The following is a 22,104-nucleotide window of genomic DNA, read 5'->3' on the forward strand; positions in this document are numbered from 1 at the left end:
TCTTCTTAAGTAATCTCTGCTCCTTGCTTTTGCCACCATACCATCTCTGAAGTTTCACATTCTAACCTGTCTCAGGCTAAAACAGCATCCTCTTTTCTATTCAAAATTTACTAGTGAATATATTATATTTATAGCCATTAATGACAGAATCCCTTACAAGTGAGAATATTTTCTCTATATCAATCCTATCAGAACCCCACAAATTTGTCTACACCTACACAGCTGCATTAGGTCACTAATTACGTTTTATTTTTTGAGAAACAATCACCAGTCTGGTCAGTCTTTTCTATTATTTACAATCAGTCGCTCCAGTGTAATCTTTCTCCAGTGCCTCCATATCTGTTTTGACATTGAACATAATTATGCACCAGTTGCAAACAACCTAGAGTGTAGAAGCTCACATGCATTTAGATACAACTGTAATATCTTCAATGAACAAAAGGTGTATGGAATTTCAATATTTCTTCTAGAAACTCAACTAAAAATTGCATTTGTTGTGAACTTTTCCTATTTAATCTTTGAGCAAAATGAAAAGCCATGAGATGTACTCTGAAATAACCTAATTCCCAAGGCACTAAAGGATTGCCAGAAATCAGTCTAATATACCGAGGCACAATGAGGATTTGGTGGGACAAGAGCAGGCAGAAACAATGGGTCTGCCAGGGCAGTCCTGCTGGTGGATTTTGGGAAGGACATAGCAATGGGCAGGGCTGGTTTGGGGAACTATAAGGTTTGGAGGCTGAGAAGGGGAAGGTGCTGAAGTTGATGAGATCGATAATGGTGTAGGAGACGTGGCCCTGGTGTTCATCTGTGTGGTCATGGCCAAGGGGTAGGAATGAGGAGGAGTCTGAGAGCTGACACCTGCCTCAGCATGGTAGAGGTCAGCCCACCATACCTTAACACTTGCCTGAATATTCCAATGATGGACTCGAACCAGAAACGTCACCCATTCTTTCCATCCAGAGATGCCACCTATCCCGCTCAGTTCCTCCACCATTTTGTGTTCTATACCTAAGCTGCCTATTTTAATTAAATTTCAGTTTAGTTTATTGTCACGTGTACCAAGGTACAGTGGAAATTATGCTGGAGATTGTAAACAGGTGTATTGGCACAAACTCTGTGCATTTTGATTTGTTACATTCTACACCTCCCGCTGCCTGCTAGCAGGGCAAAGCATCAGAGACACAAACCTGTTATAATTGTTCGACCTGCTGATTGGTTCAAAGGCTATGGTTTTTTAACAAACTCACTCAGGAATAGTTGCTTTCCGCGAATTAGAGGTACTATAAATTCAAACCACACAATAATGCATTACTGCCCAACACGGACTGGCATTGTATATATGTCAGGTTTAACATTTGTGCACCTATTCCCCCCCCCCTGTCCCCTTTGCAGTTTCTCTATGATGGGTTAGTTGCAAGGTATGGATTTCCTTTAGCAAGGGTGAATAAATATCAGCCTATTTGCACCAATGTATTAACAGGGCATTCTTCATTCAGTCTGAAGAAGGGTCTCGACCCGAAACGTCACCCATCCCTTCTCTCCAGAGATGCTGCCTGTCCCGTTGAGTTACTCCAGCATTTTGTGTTCTATACCTAAGCTGCCCATGTGAGCTTATCCATAAAAAAAGTTGATAAGTTGGAATGTTGGGCGGCGTTGGTTCTGCGTTTGGATGGGTTAGTTTGAATATTTACGTGATGGTATTTATCAATCCAATTAGAAACTGGCTACATAGCAAATGGCTTACATGCCTATTATAAACTGTATATAGTGGAGGTGGAATTGCTTTAATATTACTTGAGAATTTCACAACCTGGCATTTCTTGTCAGGTTTAACATTGAATGCACTTCACTTTGCAGTTTCTCTATGATGGGTTAGTTGGAAGGTATGGATTTCCTTTAGCAGGGGTGAATAAATATCAGCCTATTTGAACCAATGTATTAACAGGGCATTCTTCATTCAGTCTGAAGAAGGGTCTCGACCCGAAACGTCACCCATCCCTTCTCTCCAGAGATGCTGCCTGTCCCGTTGAGTTACTCCAGCATTTTATGTGTCTATTCTTCTTTCCATGTGAGCTTACCAAAAAAAAAATCATAAGTTAAATGTTGCGGCGTTTCTACTGCGCCAGGGTAATTTGAAACAACTTGTAAATCAAAACAATTGACAAAACTGGCCAGGAGCAAATGGCTTAGAAGGAAATGGACCAATATGTGGAGGTGGAATGGACAAGGTGACTTGAGACATTTTGGTCAGCATGGATTTCTTTCTTTTGAGCTGAAGGGGCCTTTCTGTGTGGTATAACACTATGACTCTCGAAATGTGTTTGTGCAAAAATACACAATTTAGGAAACAAGTCCATGATGGTGCAAGTGGTAGTCTGTAATGTTCCATTGCTGAGATAGGATTAGTATTTTTCAGGTCAGTTAAAGATGCTACTAATTTCAGGAAAGTATCTGTTACGTGGGACTTTGGACTTCTGTACATCTTGTCCAACTGTATCAGCAAGAAGATGGTGGGGATCCTTGATGAGAAGTGTTGCCTTCTTAAGTTAGCGCCTCATGGAGATGTTTCAGACGGTGCAGAGGTTTGTGTCCCTGCTGGACTGGGCCGAGTCCCCCACTCTATGCAGCCTCTTGTGTTCATGTGGGTTACAATTGCCAGAGCACGCCATGGTGCAACCAGTCAGGAAATTTCCCGCATTGCACCTGTACAAGTTTGTAGAGTATTCAGTGACATGCCAAACTAAAGTAAACATCTTATAAAGTAGAAGCATTAGGAATCTTTCTTTGTGATAACATCGATATGATGGATAGGTCATCTGAAATGTTAACACCCAGGAATTTGAAGCTGCTAAATCTCTCCACCATCAAATGAAAACTGGTGCCCAACTTCCCATTTCTGAAGCCAATGATTAGTTCCTTGGGTTCATGTGCACTGGATAAGTGGTTGTAGTTGCAACACCAATCAGCCAGGTGTTTTATCTCTCTCTTATACGCTGACTCATCACTAACATGATTCAGCCAACAACAATGGTGCCTTTGGTGGATTTATAAATGGTATTGAAGCTGCTTAGATGCATAGCCATTTGTCTATAGAGATTAGAGCAGGGAGACCTGCAGTGCCGCACATATTCACCTGTAGTAGGCCTGGCTAACTCACTGGTGCTGCTCATGCCCAAGGCCTGGGAAGTAGTCCAGGAATGAGTAGGTTAACCTATGATGAGTGTTTGTCGGCACTGGGCCTGTATTCACTGGAGATTAGAAGAATGGTTTATGTTTCATTCGCAGGAAAAATAAGAATGAGGGGGGGCCTCATTGAAACTTACAGAACAGTGAAAGGCTTGGATATAGTGGATGTGGAGAGAATGTTTCTACTAGTGGGAGAGTCTATGACCAGAGGTCATAGCCTCAGAATTAAAGGATGTTCTTTTAGGAAGGAGATGAGGATAAATGTCTTTAGTCAGAGGGTGGTGAATCTGTGGAATTCTTTGCCACAGAAGGCTGCGGAGGCCAAGTCAGTGGATATATTTAAGGCAGAGATAGAGAGATTCTTGTTTGGTACAGGTGTCAGAGGTTATGGGGAGAAGGCAGGAGAATGGGGTTGGGAGGGAGAAATAGATCAGCCATGATTGAATAGCAGAGTAGACTTGATGGGTCGAATGGCCTAATTCTACACCTATCCCTTATGACCTCATGACTTAAGTAGGAGGAGATACCTAAGATGGCGGCGGTGGATGCACGGAACAGTGGGCTGGTAAGTGGACCAGCTGCAGGAGGCAGTGCAGGGCACCTCGAAGGTGTAGTGTGCCCCTGGAGGCAGCAAACAGGTCATGATGCTGATTCCTCTTCCCCCCCCTCCATTTCCAACTCTTCAGCTAGCAGTATTATTGGTCTAATCTGTAGCTACACTGTAGTTGTTGCGGGTGGCTGATGCCTGTGGGCACCTCTTTTGAACATTGCTGCCTGCACAGTGCACATAGGAGAACCTTTATGAAAGCATAGAATAGTACAGCCCAAGAACAGGACTTCAGCCCATGAAGTTTATACTGAATATGATAGTAAATTGCTCCTCTGCAATCCATAACCCTCCATTCCCTACATATTCACATGCTTATCTATAAGCCTCTTAGATGTTTCCATTCTATCAGCTTCTTCCACCACTCCCCCAGGCAGTACATTTCAGGCACACACCGCACAGTGCATTAAAAAAAACTTGCCCCGCACATCTCCTTTAAACTTTACCCCTCTTACTTCAAAGCCATGCTCTCTAATATTTGGCAATCACGATCAATCAATCACAATGCCACTTTATAGCCAAGTATGTTTTGCAACATACGAGGAATTTCATTTGCCAAACAAAATGCAATGGAACACACAAAATACATTTTAACATAAACATCTACCACAGTGACTCCTCCACATTCCACACCGTGATGGAAGGTCTCGAGCCCTCCGTTGACGGGACGATCTTGACTCCCGTGGCCGGCGGCGTTTGGCACCCTGCATCAGGGCGATCAGCTCCTGCATCGGAGGGATGTCAGCTGCCCCGAGCCAGCGATCAGACTCTGGGGCTGGGGCTGGTCGAGCCTTTGCTTCATTGGACTAGCCTCTCCCGAGACTGCGAGCTCTTGATGGTAAGTCCCAGGCAAGAGATCAGCTCCAATGTCCCAATGTCCATGCCCCGCGGTGGGGCTCAAGTCAGTCCGAGGAGGCCTCCAGCTCCATCGATGGTAGGCTGCAGAGCGACCAGAGATATGATCCAGAAAACAATCGCTTCTCTGGCAAGGTAAGAAACTGAAAAAGGTTTCTCCCGACCCCTTCCCCTCCCCCCACATAAAACAAACTGGAGAACATTTACACAAACTTTTAACACACATTAAAAATTAAAAAAAGACAATAAAACAGACAGACTGTTCGCGGTGGTCAATTCTATCCTGAGAAAATATTCTGATTAACTATGCCTCTATAAACTTCTATCAGGTTCTGCCACCAGTGAGAAAACAATCAAGAGACGTTTATCCAATTTTCTCCTTTTACAGATGCCCTCTTCGCGGCTGGTCAATTCTATCCTGAGAAAATATTGCAAGCTAAACCACAGATTATAAAGGTATGCCTCTATAAACCAATCTATCAGCATGTTCTCCTTTGCCACCAGTGAAGAAAACAAGATCAAGAATTGTCATTTGGACCCCTTGATCCAATTTCTGCCTTTTAGACAAATAGATGCCAACAACACAACATCATAATCCAGACAGCTTTCTGGATGGAAGGCCAAAAAAAAACTTTTCTCCACCCTCTCCAAACCAAAGTCAAAGCCCCCGGCTGGCATGGCTCCTTCAAGCCCCGCAGGGTGGAGTCGACTATAATGTTGCACACAATGCATTCCAGCTAAACCCCGCTCCAGGATAGATTTGTGGGATAAAGGTGCATTGCAGTGAGCGGGCTCCGGTGCTCTTCCGCCAGACCCGCAGTACTCAATCTCCGGAGGTCCCCAAGCCAATGAACCCACTCCGGCAAGTGTCGCATGTGTTGGAGGCCGCTCCTTTGCCCCCACGACAACGGAGACCCGACAAAGAAAAGATCGGGTCTATAGGGAGAGATTGTTACCCCCTCCCTCCCACCCCACCCCCACCCCCCCCCACACACACACACACACCCAACAAAAAATACAAAAACTACATTCAAAAAATAATAAAAAACGGGGGCTGCAGAGGCCGCTGCTGACATGGGGACTTGTGACTTTCAAGTCATGCCTTGGACAACTGCCTTCTTCTGGTAGTCCTGCTAACATGCCCCTCTTGGCTTCACCGCAGTCACCCATGTCTGGCTGCAATGAACATACGCTAAAGTTGTAGTGCATCTTCAGTCATTGTACTCCATCAAGACTATACCACAGGATTGGCCAAAAATGTCAATTGGCAACAAGCATCCATAACCAGTTTGGCTTCCATTCAATATCCAGCAAGCCTGAATGTACCTGAGGATTGAACAGGGAGCTTCTTCCCATCACTGCTCTCTATGTGGTTAATGCATGTGTAGGAACAAACTGCAGATGCTGGTTTAAACTGAAGATAGACACAAAATGCTGAGTAACTCAGTGGGCCAAGCAGTATCTCAGGAGGGAAGGAATGGGTGATGTTTTGGGTCGAGGCAGGGACAGTCTGAAGAAGGGTCTCAACCCGAAACATCACCATTCCTTCTCGCCGGAGATGCTGCCTGTTCCGCTGAGTTACACCATCATTTTGTGCTTCATGCATGTCTTTACCTCAATTGTCATAGTACAATCAGGCAACACTGGCATCACATTATGATGCATGAGGAATGTTGTTACTATCTTTTTTTTAATGACTATGTATCAGGCAAGCATGAACAAAGCACACACATGGGGTAGATGATACAACGGTTTCAAGTAATGTACAGATGCAAGCTGCATTTGAAACCCCATCCAAACCCCATCCGTTGGGTCCCATTCTCACATGGGAGGGCTGGTCCCCCAACACAATATTCCACCTCTCCACCAATTCCAAATTCCACCACACACGCATGGCCCCCAACTGTGCAGTCGTGGCCGGAGGGGGGAGGGGGGGTGCGTGCGGGACGGGGAGGGGTGGTGTGGGGGGGGGGGGGGGGGAGAGGGGTGTGAGGGGGGAGTGTATGGGGGGGTGTAGGCTCAGAGGCTTCAGCCCCCGGCTCCGACAACACTCCACGGCTCCAGACTCACTCACCGGCTCCAGACTAACTCACTGGTTCTCGTTCCCAGCTGCACACATCGGCACCGGGTTCGTCTTGGTGGTCTCTGCCCCCACTGGCAGAGCACAGCCCCTTACTCACAGAGAACACAGCCCCTCACTCACAGAACACAGCCCCCACTCACAGAACACAGCCCCTCACTCACAGAACACAGCCCCTCACTCACAGAACACAGCCCCTCGCTCACAGAACACAGCCCCTCACTCACAGAGCACAGCCCCCACTCACAGAACACAGCCCCTCACTCACAGAACACAGCCCCTCACTCACAGAACACAGCCCCTCACTCACAGAGCACAGCCCCTCACTCACAGAACACAGCCCCTCACTCACAGAACACAGCCCCTGCTCACAGAACACAGCCCCTCACTCACAGAACACAGCCCCTCACTCACAGAACACAGCCCCTCACTCACAGAACACAGCCCCTCACTCACAGAACACAGCCCCCGCTCACAGAACACAGCCCCTCACTCACAGAACACAGCCCCTCACTCACAGAACACAGCCCCTCACTCACAGAACACAGCCCCTCACAGACAGAGCACAGCCCTTCACTCACAGAACACAGCACCAGCCAGAGCACAGCCCACACTCACAGAGCACAGCCCCCGCTCACAGAGCACAGCCCCTGCTCACAGAACACAGCCCCCCACTCACAGAACACAGCCCTCACTCACAGAGCACAGCCCCTCACTCACACAGCCCAGCACTCACTCACAGAGCAGCCCCTCACTCACAGAGCACAGCCCCTCACTCACAGAGCACAGCCCCTCACTCACAGAGCACAGCCCCACTCACTCACACAGAGCACAGCCCCCGCTCACAGAACACAGCCCCTCGCTCACAGAGCCCGGCCCCCGCTCACAGAGCCCAGCCCCCGCTTGCAGAACACAGCCCCTCACTCACAGAACACAGCCCCTCACTCGTAGGAACACAGCCCCCCCTCGCAGAAAACAGCCCCTCACTCACAGAACACAGCCCCCGCTCACAGAACACAGCCCCCGCTCGTAGGAACACAGCCCCCCTTCGCTGAACACAGCCCCCCGCTCGCAGTCCGCTTCAGCTTTATTCTCCCCACTGGACAGCGGGTGCCGGAAGGGGCGTTACCTTCATGGTGACTGACAGGCGAGAAGACCAAACAGCTCATCTCACAATTTTTTATACTTTCATAACTTTTGTAATATTCCACCGATCGGAACAAAACGTAGTGCGCTTGGAGCAGAGGAGAGCGGTGAGTAAGGTGGCGAAAAAATCCTAGCGATGTAAGGTATCATTTGTGCGCACATTTAAATAAAATGCAGACCGGATGTGGTCAAGATGAGAGTTTTACTAATAGTATAGATAGATGAGTATTAGGCGCATTATCACATCCATACAACTTCAGAACATGTCGTTAGGTAGAAGAGTGCATTTTATACAGTTTTACAACAGTTAATGACAAGTTGCAGAACACCTGGGAAAATCTAGTTCCTTCATGTTTTGTTGCAAGTTTACGCCATCAGGTATAGAGATTAGCGACAACAAAAATATAAAATAAATCATTAGGGTGTGGAGAGCTGACAAACAGTATTCTGTGAAGAAATAATTCAGCTAAAGTAATGTTCATAAGTTCATAACTCATAGGAGCAGAAGTAGGCCATTTGGCTAGTTGAGTCTACTCTGCCATTCAATCATGGCTAATCTATCTTTCCCTCTCAACCGCATTCTCCTGCCTTCTCCCCGTAACCCTTACCACCTTTTATAATCAAGAAGCTTTCAATCTCCACCTTAAAAATACCCAATACGGACCTCCGCAGCATTCTGTGGCAATGAATATCACAGATTCTCCACCCTCTGAATAAAAAAAATCCTCTTCATCTCCTTTCTGAAGGTGCATCCTTTTATTCTGAGGCTGTGGCCTCTGGTCCTAGACTCTCCCACTAATAGAAATCTCCTCTCCACATCCACTCTAACCAGGCTTTTCGCTGTTTGAGTAAGCTTGGGTTTGACATCATATTTGAATTGGAGAGAACCCATGATGGCATTCCACTCTCTAATTCGTGTGATAAATTGTTACCCTCTCAAGATTAGTTTGTATTACAAACGTCGGATCATATTTTTAAATTGCTCATTTAAACGATGTTAATTGCAAATATATTTAATTCACATTATTGGGCATTGTGGCAGCAAAACATAAAAATGTCTTGAGTTCTTGCGCTCTTATAACATTTTCTTGATTAGTAAGGGCGTCAAAGGTTACGAGGTGAAGACAGGAGAATGGGGTTGAGATGCAGAAATAGATCAGCCATGATTGAATGGGAGAGCAGAATCAAGGGCCTAATGGCCTAATTCTACTCCGATGTCTTATGAAAATGCTCTGTTTCATGTTGTTATCAGATAGAAGTAATAGTTTGGAAGGTCATAGACATGTATGGAAATATTAAAAATGTGTTGACATTTTCATTCAGTTCCCTACTCCCTTCAGTCATTTTATAGTAATATTTACCATTGAAATTACCAGTAAACTTTAGAATTGAACTGCCACGTAAACTTTGTCTGCAATATTAAAGGATGTAACATTGTCTGAAATGTCCAAGTGTCTGAAATCTTCAATTTTGGCATTTTGCCTTTCAAGCAAATTTCTATTCATCAATGATCTATGGCAGAACTATACATTAATTTCCCAATGAATAATTCTGTTCCAAATTCATCTTTAGGAATAGATGATAACAGTGAGCTTGTGAAGTTCCATACCACTTTTAAATATTTTCTTTCTCTTCAAGGGATTGTGCATGAAATGGAACAGTTGCCTAAAGTCGGCAATAAGCCATGTCCCATTTCCAACGTTTTATAAAGTGATGTTGTACTGTTCTATGTAACATTAAAAGTCACCACATAACAGATATATAACACAGTTACTATTCAATTACTACACAATTACTTTTTATAGTCAAGATCTATTCACAGTAGAGCTGAAATAAATTTGGTAGTGAGTTTGGTACGATTGTAGTCTGATACACAATTAGTGGTAGCACAGGGCTCAGTAGTGGAATTGTTGCCTTAGGACCTGCTGTTGCCTTAGGGATTGGTGCCTTGTTGCCTTAAGATAGCGCCAAGGACCTGGGTTTGACCCTGACTACGGGTGCTGTCTATACGGAGTTTGTACGTTCTCCCTGTGACTTGCTTGGGTTTTCTCTGAGATTTTTGGTTTCCTCCCACGCTCCAAAAACGTACAGGTTTGTAGGTTAATTGGCTGGGTATAAATGTTAAAATTGTCCCTGGTGTGTGTAGTGTGTAGGGTAGTGTTAATGTGTGGGGGTCGCTGGTCCGTGTGGCCGAAGGCCTTGTTTCCGTGCTGTATCTCGAAACTAAACTAGAAATGTTTATGGAATCCTAGCCATCAAACTCTGTAATTCTACTTTCAGATCCGTGCCTCTGATAATGGGAGCCCTCAGAAGTCTACAACAGTTCGCCTGCACATTGAGTGGATTCAGAAACCTTCACCATCCATTGAACCATTGGTATTTGATGAACCTCATTTTAACTTTGCTGTCATGGAGACTGATCCTGTGAATCACATGGTTGGGGTGACCAGCACAGAACTCACCAAGAACCAGCTGTGGTTTGATATTGTCGGTAAGTTATCAATATTAGGGCTGTGTGCAAGCTTCCCCTTTCAAACTGTACCTAACATATACTTTAGACAAACTCAAGCATAAAACATGTTGAAAAAACACACAAGGTTATTAATGTAACATCAATTTCCTAAATGCAAGGAAGATAAGTTGTCTTGCCTCTGACAACCTTGTTTAAGTACAAGCCAGACCAATTTGACAGAAGTGTTCTCACTTCAATCTGCCCACAGTTTGATATTAATTGGTGCTAATTATACAATTTCACTCACAGGCTACAATTAGAGTTACATTTAACAGATAATTTCAAGTGAAAACAAAGTTTTAGTGAGCTCTGTTTATAATTACAAGTTGTGAATAAATACTATACTGCAATAAAATACTTCTCATGTGTAGACATTTAACATGCAGATAAAAGAGTCATTTTGCCCACAGCACACTTACATGGGAACCTGTGGCAGATTCCAATGGTGGGTGATGTTGAACGAGGGGCAACAAAATGGAGGATTTAACATTTGCCATTTCACAAAATATTACCATGGGCCTTTTATGTCTATGTTTTCATATTTTCTCACAACATAGAAAGAGGCCATTTGGCCCCTCAAGTTTATCCCAACAGTCCCATTCCCCATTACCAATTCCAATTCATTTACCCTGCATCCCTCCCCAATTCTCCTGCCATCCACCTGCACGAGGAAAAGTCTACAGTAACCAATTAACTTTTGGGACATGGAGGAAACTGGAGCATCCAGGGGAAGTCACAGTGACAAGGAGGGCATTGCAGCACCACACAGACCACACCAGGATCAAACGAAGATCACTGGAGCAAATGCCGACTGAGAATTAATTACACATAATACTGCAAGTGCATTGGAAGGGCACTGCTAGCACTCGCTTTACACTGAACCCGCAGGCACGTAAAGACATGTTCTCCCAGAACTCGTAGTGAAAAGGAAATTTAAGCATATATGTTTTTAAGTAGAACAAACTTTTAATACTTATTTCATCTCTTCCCATGTCGGTATTCCCGATCTGGTCTCCTGTACAACAGTGAGAGTAAACTTGCAGTGTCTGGGCAGGCAGTATTCAGAATGATCTTGTGGCATCATCACTTTAAAGCTAACACACACTAAGCTTATAATCCTATTTGTATTTTTGCACCAAGGAGATAAAACCACCATTGCTAAGTTAACCGTTTTGTTGCTCTTCAATCCAATGCCAGATAAATGTGTTCCCTTTATTCATGATACCAAAATACCAAATTCTCATGATATGTAGTGAGGTTAATAATTGAAATGGTGAGAGGCATTGTGGAGGCACCAGGGGACATGGGCAAGTCTGTGTGAACTGTGAGGAGGTCTCAAATTAAACATTTATTTTAAACAATTTCTCATAGTTCCTAGCAGCTGGTTTAGTACTTCTTTACTTACGCCTCTGGTCATCGAAGGTAGACACAAAATGCTGGAGTAACTCAGCAGTTCAAGCAGCATCTCTAGAGAGAAGGAATGGGTCATCCAGTCTGATCATCCCTCTGGTCATCCGGTCAGAAGGGGAATACCTGAACACATGGGACAGTGATTGGAAATGGTTGACAATAGAGATCCTGCAACAATACAGAGTTTAAAAGTTCGTAAGTGATGGGAGCAGAATTAGGCCATTCAGCCCATTAAGTCTACTCCGCCATTCAATCATGGCTAATCTATCTTTCCCTCTTAATCCCATTCTCCTGCCTTCTCCCCATAACCCCTGACACCCTTACTAATCAAGAATCCATTTATCTCTGCCTTAAAAATATCCATTGACTTGACCTCCAAGCCCTTATGTGGGAATAAATTCCACAGATTCAACACCCTCTGACAAAATTAATTCCACCTCATCTTCTTAATGGAATGTCCTTTAATTCTGAGGCTCTGACCTCTGGTCCTAGACCAGGGATGGGGAGCCTTTTCATGTTGGAATGCCGCATCAAGTTAGCTGTAATCTAATAAGGTCGCATCCAAGAAACTTCAACTAGATATAGTTCAAAATGTACATTATTTTGTTAAAATAGCCCTCGTGACTTACTAATGTTTTAATTGGGGCCGTCAGTCGGGGAGGATTATTTAGTTGAATCTTCTTTTACTCTTTGGTATTTTAAATTCGTTCATTTTAAGATTAAAATTAAAATAATAAAAGACAAACAAAAACATATAATAAAAACAGAAGGATTTGTTCTACAAATATTGTATTCATTCAAAAGGCCGCACTTAATGGCCTAGAAGGCAGCAGGTTCCCCACCCCTGTCCTAGACTCTCCCACTGGTGGAAACATCCTCTCCTCATCCACCCTGTCCAGTTATGGGGAAAGTGCAACAATGCACAAAATATTATTGCAATCAGGGTTTGCTGCTTGATTTGGGAGCTGGGGATGTACTCTCTTGAATGTGAATTGTGTAGCCAGGGCCATATAACACACATAAAATTGTCCCTTCGGCCCTTCAGGTCCAATACGACCAGCCACACTAAGTCCATGTACCTGCATTGGTCGGTAGTCTTCATTGCCTTGGCAATTCCACCATGGGGTAGGCGACTGGATTGTCAGTCAGTGAGCAGTGAGGAATGCCACAATTCCAACCCCCTTCTAACCTGAAGAGAAGTCAACCAACAGCAGTTACTGTTGATGGATAAACTTTCTGGTCTATGATACGTAAAGACATTGCATGCATCCTTAATTTACAGAATAAGTAGAGGCAGGGGAATCACAAGTTCTATAAGAAGCTCCTATATAAGTGCCGATATAGCACAATTTTCTGTGTGCCCCTTGAAGAAATGTAGTCCAAAACATGACTGTGTGGGTGAGTGGATAATTTTTAAAGCTTGGTCTGAATTGCCCATTTGTACAACATTCATGCACCCAAATACTATCAACCATGGGCTGCAGCATCAAATGGTGCAACATACATCTTCACACCACCTTCAAAATACTAATTAATTCATCCGTAGCCCATCAGTAGCATAAGCTCTCACATAAAGGCAGATCCCGATTATGACTTTGTTTTCTTACTGCCAAGTCATTCAGATCCCAGTCAAATCGCTAACATCTACCCATTTTCCAGTGCTCGTCTCATTACTTCATTGATCTTTTATGCCACTTCTCCCAATGTCCTGTAGCTCAACATTTCTTTCTTTAATAAACCCTTATTCTTTTCCCCATTGTCCCTCTTTCCTCAGTTTAACTTCCCTCCATTTTCATTCCCTCAACATTTCTTGTCTTAATTTCTTTTACTGTGATGTATTTTTTCTTCATGTCTCTGAGCCCCACAACCCAACTCTACTTACTTATCTCCATCCATGCATTTTCACCCCACTCCCAGCAATGACCGATCTAAGAGAGGAAAGATTTTGTTTGTCCGTGTCATGGAGTTTTATTGTTGCCTTGGGATTTGTGCATGAAAGAATATTGCTGGTGGAATCCTGGATACAAAGCTGCCACTGTTATTCATTGTTGCACGAAATAATCCACAGTTTTGCTTGCTAAGGATTTTCTTTGTTCAGGCTTCATTCAAGATATCATCTCACAGAAAATCAATTTAGATTGCTTGTTTGAGCCTCTGGATTTAGACATCAATCTATGGTTTTAACGAGAAATGCAAAAGTGATTCATAAAACACAGAATGAGGCCATTTGGCCCACCGAGTTTATACTGGTATTTTCTGCCTCCACATGCTTCAATCAATGTCATGAGCCCAGCTGGTGATGTACTTTTCAAAGAACCTTTGAAAGTAGAGCCAAGGTTAGCTCTTTCAGAAACCGTACACCTGCAGATAAGAATCAATTTTATGATTGGTTTAATCCCTGAGGTTTTGTTCAGATTTGTTTTTTAAAAATATATATACTGCTCGTTATTGTTGTGAAGTTCATGCATGTTTCGTTGCAAATCCAAAGAAAATGTGGTTACAGTGACTAGTTATTGTGAGGAGGTGCGTGCAGCTTTTGCCTTTTCACCGCGTGAGAACATTCAGTCCAAGTGTTAACAGATATGATCTGGCGGGTTGTAGGCTCTTCGGCTCGGAAAGTTCACATTAGCACTCTGTTCTGAATGTAGTGAGCGACAGGGATAACCCACAGTGCAATATGTCCTCTGATGGTCATGATCATCGAGCTTACTAAACTCATTCATAATTTATGCACCCTCACATCTATGAAAAAACGTTTGTATCTCCTGATCTTTTGGGATGGGCCTGCACAAGGGTTTCCTCGGGATATTTCAATTGGGTTAGTGTACAAACAATGGTTATGTTACTATGCGGGAAAGTTTTAGTGAGATCCAACTTACATAGAAACAGAGAAAATAGATGCAGGAGGAGGTCACCATTTAATATGATCACAGCTGATCATCCAAAATCAGTACCCCGTTCCTGCTTTCTCCCCATATTCCTTGATTCCATGGATTCACGGAGTATTCTTTTTAGTGCATTTTCTGAAGGCGCACGATTTACTTGCCTTCATTAGTTGGGGTGTTGAGCATAAGACACAAGAAGTTAGGTTGCTGCTTTATAGGACATTGGATAGTCCGGAAGTGGGCAATTGCACACAGTTCTGGTTGCCCAATTACAGGAAGGGTATTGGAGGCTTTGGAGAGGGTTTACCAGAATGCTGACTAGAATAGAGGGTATTAGCTGTATTGAGAGGTTGGACAAACATGGATTGTTTTCTCTTGTGCTTCGAGGTTGAGGGGAGGTCTGATAGGTCTATATAAAATTATGAGAGGCATAGATAGAGTAGACAGTCAGAACTTTTCCCCAGCGTGGAAGTATCAAAAGAAGTGGGTATAGCTTTGTGAAAGGGGCAATGTGTAAAGGAGAAAGAGGAGGCAGATACGATAAGTAGATACGATACAATAGCGACATTTATGAGTCTACATGGATAAGCATGGAATAGAGGGATGTGGATTACGTGCAGACAGAGGAGATTAGTTTAACTTGGTATCATGTTCGGCATGGACATTAGTGCTGAAGGGGCTGTCCTTGTACGGTACCGCGTTATGTTTACTTACCGTGCCATATTTTGGGCTGGAAGGTGCAAAGTGCCCCACAGATCTGTCACAATAATGATTGGGGCTACGATTTGCACAGATTAGGCTTGGATCTTGAATGGAGAAGATTAATGGTTGACCTGATCAAGATTACGATGGTTTATGGATTTCAAAGGGTGGTATTCGTGAATCATAGCAGGACAGCAAAACGCCATTTGATCCATAATAACAGCACTGCCTCATTTATTCAGATTAGACCCAAACATCAATATTTCCCATAAATCAATTTATCCTAGAGTTTAATTAACTTTGAATAGTTGCTATGATATCTGTGCCTTGTCTCTTTTATAATTTTGTTGCCAATTATTTTAAATCTGTCCTTTCCCATTCTCATTCATCAGAAACAGTTTTGCCCTCTTTAGAAAAAAAAAACCTCATCTATTCAAAATGTTTCTACTAGGCTTTGGTTTTCCAGTCATTTATTATCAAGCTGAGTCCTCCTCTTTATTTTCTCCAGGACTTTAAATGAGTAATTAATTAGCTCTTTTAATGATGATGAACTCGTGTGAAAGGGTGATCGATGGTCGGCACAGACGTGGTGGGCCGAAAGGACTGTTGTCATGCTTTATCTTTCAATCAATCCGTTCAATTGATCAATCAAAGACTCAATGATCCGCATGGCCTCTTCCTATGTTGTATGATTCTAATCTACACTGGGATGCAGTCATTTTTCATTTGTGCATTCACAAAAATGGCCATTGGCTAAAATTGACCACATTGTAGAAACAAGCTTGTCCTCACTAAATTTTCCTGTCCTTAACTATCTCAGCCGAGTTGACAGAATTTCATGTTCTGATGAAAGATCATGATCTTGAAATTTTTCACTGTGTTTAGCCTCCACAGATGCTGCCTGACCTGCTGAGCATTTTCTGTTGTTATGATAGAATATCTTTCAGATCCTGGATGAGTTGCGTTTTTGTGAGTGCTGACACGCTAACATCAAAAAGAGCATTGCTGCACCAAGTAGAGCATGGTTCTGGCGCTTTCCTTCTCTGTTCCAACTGAGTCATTAATTTATTAAATTTACCACTGTAGTTGGCTATATCTCCCAGTGACAATTGGTTGTTTGGTAGCTCTTTCTCAATGCTGGTGAAGTTATTTTACACTGAGAGAAGAGAGGTGCAAATTATGTGCAAGTTGGAAAGCAACCAATGAAGCATCTGAATGTGAATATAGTAACAACAAGAGGATTTGCAAGGGGAGGCTTGAAAAAGTCCTTGCACCTTCTCAATGTCATTCCATTCAAGGAGTTACCATATGGGATCTGTCACGCTCTTCATTCCCACTGGGTAATCCATCTGCTTATCACAATGTGTTCTCTTTGGCTATACAAATAATACATCTCCTGTTGCTCAGATTCCACCAAGATGTCATTTCATTACTCATGTTAACTCATTGCACTATCTTTTCTCTTTTCTATCTGGTAGGAAGAATATTTTGTAGTTTTTTTTTGAGAATCAATTATCTATATTATCATTCCATTATATATTGCCAATTGCTACGCAATCTAAATTCCAGACTTCCTGAACCAGCAACCTTGTGGGAGTAGCTTTTCTCTTTTCTATCTTGTAGGAAGAATATTTTTTGTGGTTGTTTTTGGAGAGAACTGAATGTCCCAATTGTGAATAATATTTTCATGAAAGTGAAATTTTCATTAAGTCAACAGGTCATAAGTGATTGGAGCAGAATTAGCCCATTTGTCCCATCTAGTCTACTCCGCCATTCAATCATGGCTGATCTATATTTCCCTCCTAACCCCGTTCTCCTGCCTTTTCGCCAAAACCCCTGACACACAGACTAATTAAGAATCTATCTATCTCTGTCTTAAAAAACGTCCTTTGACAGCCTCCACAGCCATCTGTGGCAATGAATTCCACAGATTCACCACTCTCCGGCTAAAGAAATTCCTCCTCATCTCCTTGCTAAAGAAACATCCTTTAATTCTGAGGCTATGACCTGTAGTCGTAGGCTAGTGGAAACATCCTCTCCACACCTTTTTCACTATTTGGTAAATTCAATGAGGTTCCCCATCATTCTTCTAAGCGAGTACAGGTCTAGTGCTGTCAAATGCTTACAATATGTTAACCCACTCATTCCTGGGATCATTCTTGTAAACCTACTCTGGACCCTCTCCAGAGCCAGTACATCCTTCCATCCAGTACATCCAACAGTACATCCTTCCTCAGATGTGGTGCCCATTATTGCTCACAATACTCCAAATGTGGCCTGACCAGCGCCTCATAGAGCCTCAGCATTACATCCCTGTTTTTGTATTCTAGCCCTCGTGAAATAAATGCACCATTGCGTTTGCGTTTGTTTAGAGCAGCATCACTGGATGTATTATGCAGTCATTTCCATGGTACAGTAACATCAAATAGGACACTGAATAAGGCTGATTTGTGAATGAATCAATTTCTGTACTGCTTGGAAACAGATTTTAACTGGAAATACCATTTTAGAGGCGTTGATGAGATTCAATCAAACGATAATGCAGCTAGCATGAACTTACAAGGCATTCCCCTTAAATGATTTATCAATCGTATAGTTCCAGTTGCACATGTAAGAATGAACTTTATTTCATTTTAACTGACAAGAACATGTGTAGATTTTCAAAGGTAGAGTTACGAGGAAGTGAGTGAAGTCGAGTTTATTGTCATATGCACAATTATGGGGAGGTGCAGGTGCAATTAAAATCTTGCTTGCAGCAACATCACAGATTCAGACTTACAAGCAGAACATAAATTGTGCAAGACAATGAAAAGAAAAAAAACTGGAGCTTCTTACAGTGTGTCGAAATTGCTGTACCAGACCTACTGAGCTTCTGCAGCACGTTGTGTTTTTCTCAAGATTCCAGCATCTTGAAACTCAATGATTCAATTATATTTTATTGTCACATGTAGCAAAGTACAGTGAAATGCTTTGTTTTGCTTACATCCTGGTAAAATCATGTAGAAGACCTCACCAAGGCAGTACACGTCTTGCCATGTTTTGGTGCTGAACATTTCTATCTACTGCCTTCTGCTACACGTGGCAGCAGCCCCCCACCCCCCAGGGTCCTTCTACATTCTCGATGCCTTCCCCACACGCTGGGTCCCCTTCTTGTTCTAGGAGGGGACCCAGAACTTCAGTCTCAAATACCTTCAGGTTGGTCCTCTCATCTCTTTGTATTCTCCAACAGGTGGGGATGTTGAGGAAGAGTTTGAAATTGAGAAGAACAGTGGTACGATCACCATTGCCAAAGAATTGAATGCCAGCCGGACATCAAATTACAACCTGACAGTACAACTGACCAATGGGACAAATACCGTTACAACTCAGGTACAAGAGTAAATGAACATTTGTGTTAGCATGGTGCACTAGTTACTTAATAGCATGGTGCACTAGTTACTTAATATTCAAGGGTCTATGAAGAGCCTGAGTCTGAAACATTCCATGAGCCAAATATCAGAAGCTGCTTGCCCCACAATGCAGAGAGTCATGGGCCTGTCCCACTTGGCGATTTTTTTTAGGCAACTGCCGGCGACTGTCATAGTCGTAGCAGGTCGCCGAAAAACCGGCGGCAACCTATGTCATCCTGGCGACAACCTACGACCACACCTACGTCAAGAGAAGTCAAGTAGTGCTCATTGGCATGAAACCCACAGTCGCCAAAATTTTTTCAATATGTTGAAAATTTAGCGGCAACCAGAAAGATGCTACGAATTTTTGTGCGACTGAGGAGGCTACTCCCGGCGACCACAGGTGAACATGTGACGACAAACTAGTCGCCTGTAGTTGTCTAAAAAATCGCCGAAGTGGGACGTTGGCTTTTACAACGTTGGCTTTTTGGGATCGGGAACAAATAGTTGCAAAGTTTGTTACGACAATAGAGACATTTGACTGCTCAGGGAGCATTGTTAATAGTTGTGTAATTAAACCATTCCCAAAGGGAATGGGCGGTTCATTTCATGGATTGCTGAGACCTGAATATCTAAAATAACTGATTAATAATGGGTAGAAATTAGACGAAGCATGGAATGCTGTGACCAGTTCTGGGCATAGCACCTTAGGAAAGATTTGGAGCATTTGAGGGAGCACAGCATAGATTTTAGTGATACAAAAAGCTGGAGTAACTCAGTGGGTCAGACAGCATCTCTAGAGAAAAGAAATAGGTGATGTTTCGGAACGGGACCCTTCTTCAGACTCGATCCGAAACATCACCTATGCCTTTTCTTCAGAGATGCTGCCTGACCCGCTGAGTTACTCCTGCTTTTTATGTCTATCTGTAGTTTAAACCAGCACCTGCAGTTCCTTCCTACAGATTGTAGTGATACTTTGATGCCCAAAATGAAGTGATGAGGGGGTTGGGGTTGTGGGCATAGGAAGTCAGCATACTTATTTCTCATTCTCACCCATCTGATATATGGATCTTTGGGAAAAGGAATTGTTCCCTTTATTTGTAATGTTCATCAACAACATGAAAATCAGCACTTTGTAATCCCATTTCTTTTCATGCACCAGGCGTATGTCAAAGTGATTGACATCAATGACCACCGGCCACAGTTCTTGGAGAGTAAATATGATGTGTGGATTCCTGAGGATACTCCTCGCACCACTGCGATCCTGCAGATCAGTGCACGAGATACAGACGGGAACAACAAGCTGATTTATACCATCCAGAGCAGCGTGGATGCTGAGAGTCTGAAGCTGTTTTACCTGGACCCTGCCAGTGGAATGCTACTGACTGCTGATTCATTAGATTATGAATCAATTCACCTACACACCCTCACTGTTATGGTAGGTGAAATACATTACCATCAAGGTAGTCGAACAATTTTAATGGATTGTATGTAAAGTTTAGTTTTTTTAGTTTAGAGATACAGAGCGGAAACAGGCCCTTCGGCCCACCTAGTCCGCACTGACCAACGATCACCCCGCACACTAGCACTATCCTACACACTAGCGACAATTTACATTTATAACAAGCCAATTAACCTACAAATATGTACGTATTTGGAGTGTGGGAGGAAATTGAAGATCTCAGAGAAAACCTACGCATTCACGGGGAGGACGTACAAACTCGGTACGGGCAGCACCTGCAGTCGGGATCGAACCCGGATCGCTAGCGCTGTAAGGCAGCAACTCTACCGCTGCAGCATCGTGCTGCCCTTCTCAATTTCTCATCCATTTTTTTTTGGGCAGGATGGTTTTATGCAGCAGTTTTCTCAGTACTGTCCCCACTTCAATGACAGCAAATTGGTGGAAGCACAATTGATTGTTTAATTGATTGATTGATACTTTATGATCACATGCGACATGTCACAGTTAAATTCTTTGTTTTGCTCGCCATATACAAGGTATGCAAAGAGTCGCCAAGTATAGGGGCCGACAAAGTTACATAGTATTCATTGAATTCCCCAATGGCCCCACTTTGTTCTCGATGCCCCCCACCCACCCAAGCCTGGCCTTGCAGCTTTCCCCAAGCGAACCAGACCGTTGAAGATTGTTAGCATCAAACATGTCCTTATTAAATCCAGCACTGTGAGGTTGGGTGCAACTCTTTCCATCAACCATAAATAAAAACAGAAAGTGCTGGGTGTTCTCAGCAGATCAGTCAGCATCTGTGGAAAGAGAAACATAGTTAACGTCTCCCAACAATGTACTTCAATACTGTGTACCAATTATATGTTGTTCCATCATAACATTTTTCCACTCTCACTGCCTCTCCACTCTGGTCTTTCATGAAGAGACAAGCTGCACAGATATCTGCTGGGCACATATTTCCACATGGGAACTGGATCGATCTCTTCCAGACTCATTTTCATTGGGAGCCAATCCATCAACTGAGGTTGAAATTACAAGTATTAAAGAGATAAGGCAGTTAAAATGAAATTTGCAGAAATCTGAGATTATTACATTGGACAGTGATTTCCTATTGAACTTTCTTTCTTATTCAGGCAATCTGTGACTTATTTAATAGGCAATGTATGTAAACCTGCACTTGTGTAACAATTCTTTAAGCCCACTGCTTTATGTTCGGGTTCTGCGTCTCGGTATTCTCGGTAGCAGTGCGCCACTGCGCATGACGCTGCTTCCACAAGCCTGTTCTTGTGGATACTCCCACGTGGTCTCCACGTCGGAGTTCCCACGTGGTCTCCAATGTGGAGCTCCCATGTGGTCTCCATGATGGAGCTCCCACATGGTACTACACAGTATGAATAGTGAACCTATGCAGTCGCGCTTCTATTTACGACTTGCTTGACATCTGACTCATGCAAGGGTCCATGGGACGCAACGCTTACGGAAATCAGTGCGGTCTGTACTGGGATTGAGGAATATTATTGCCATTTTAAGTCTGAGATAAATTAATTGGAAAAGTTTAATTTCATTTCAAGCTGATTCCATAACAATGGCATTGAAAGGATCACAGTATGAATCTGTGTATGAATCTGAGGATTTGAACCGGAAATCATTTTCATTATTGCTGGCAGCATATGGGAAAAGCCAGGACTGAGCCAAACCTGCACCATCCACCATATGGTTGCTGTCAATGAGCAACATGATACATGATATTATTTTCCACACCACTTGGAAGCAGATCTGGATATTCAAGGTCATAAACGCAGCCTACTTTGTTAAGTTTCATGGCCGTAAGGCATTCTGTTCAACCTCCAAACTGACAGATTAT

General features: G+C 43.3%; 1 protein-coding gene across 1 annotated transcript in view; it reads left to right on the forward strand.

Annotated features, from left to right (window-relative positions):
- Positions 1–22,104, forward strand: part of fat2 (FAT atypical cadherin 2) — a 172,840-nt gene that overhangs the window by 83,575 nt on the left and 67,161 nt on the right. The window contains exons 6-8 of the mRNA XM_055642663.1: positions 10,158–10,368; positions 18,616–18,755; positions 19,938–20,213. Of these exons, the coding sequence (XP_055498638.1) occupies positions 10,158–10,368; positions 18,616–18,755; positions 19,938–20,213 (627 nt within the window). The remainder of the gene's footprint in view (positions 1–10,157; positions 10,369–18,615; positions 18,756–19,937; positions 20,214–22,104) is intronic.

This window comes from Leucoraja erinacea, chromosome 11 (genome assembly GCF_028641065.1).
Source record: "Leucoraja erinacea ecotype New England chromosome 11, Leri_hhj_1, whole genome shotgun sequence".
Lineage (NCBI taxonomy): Eukaryota > Metazoa > Chordata > Chondrichthyes > Rajiformes > Rajidae > Leucoraja > Leucoraja erinaceus.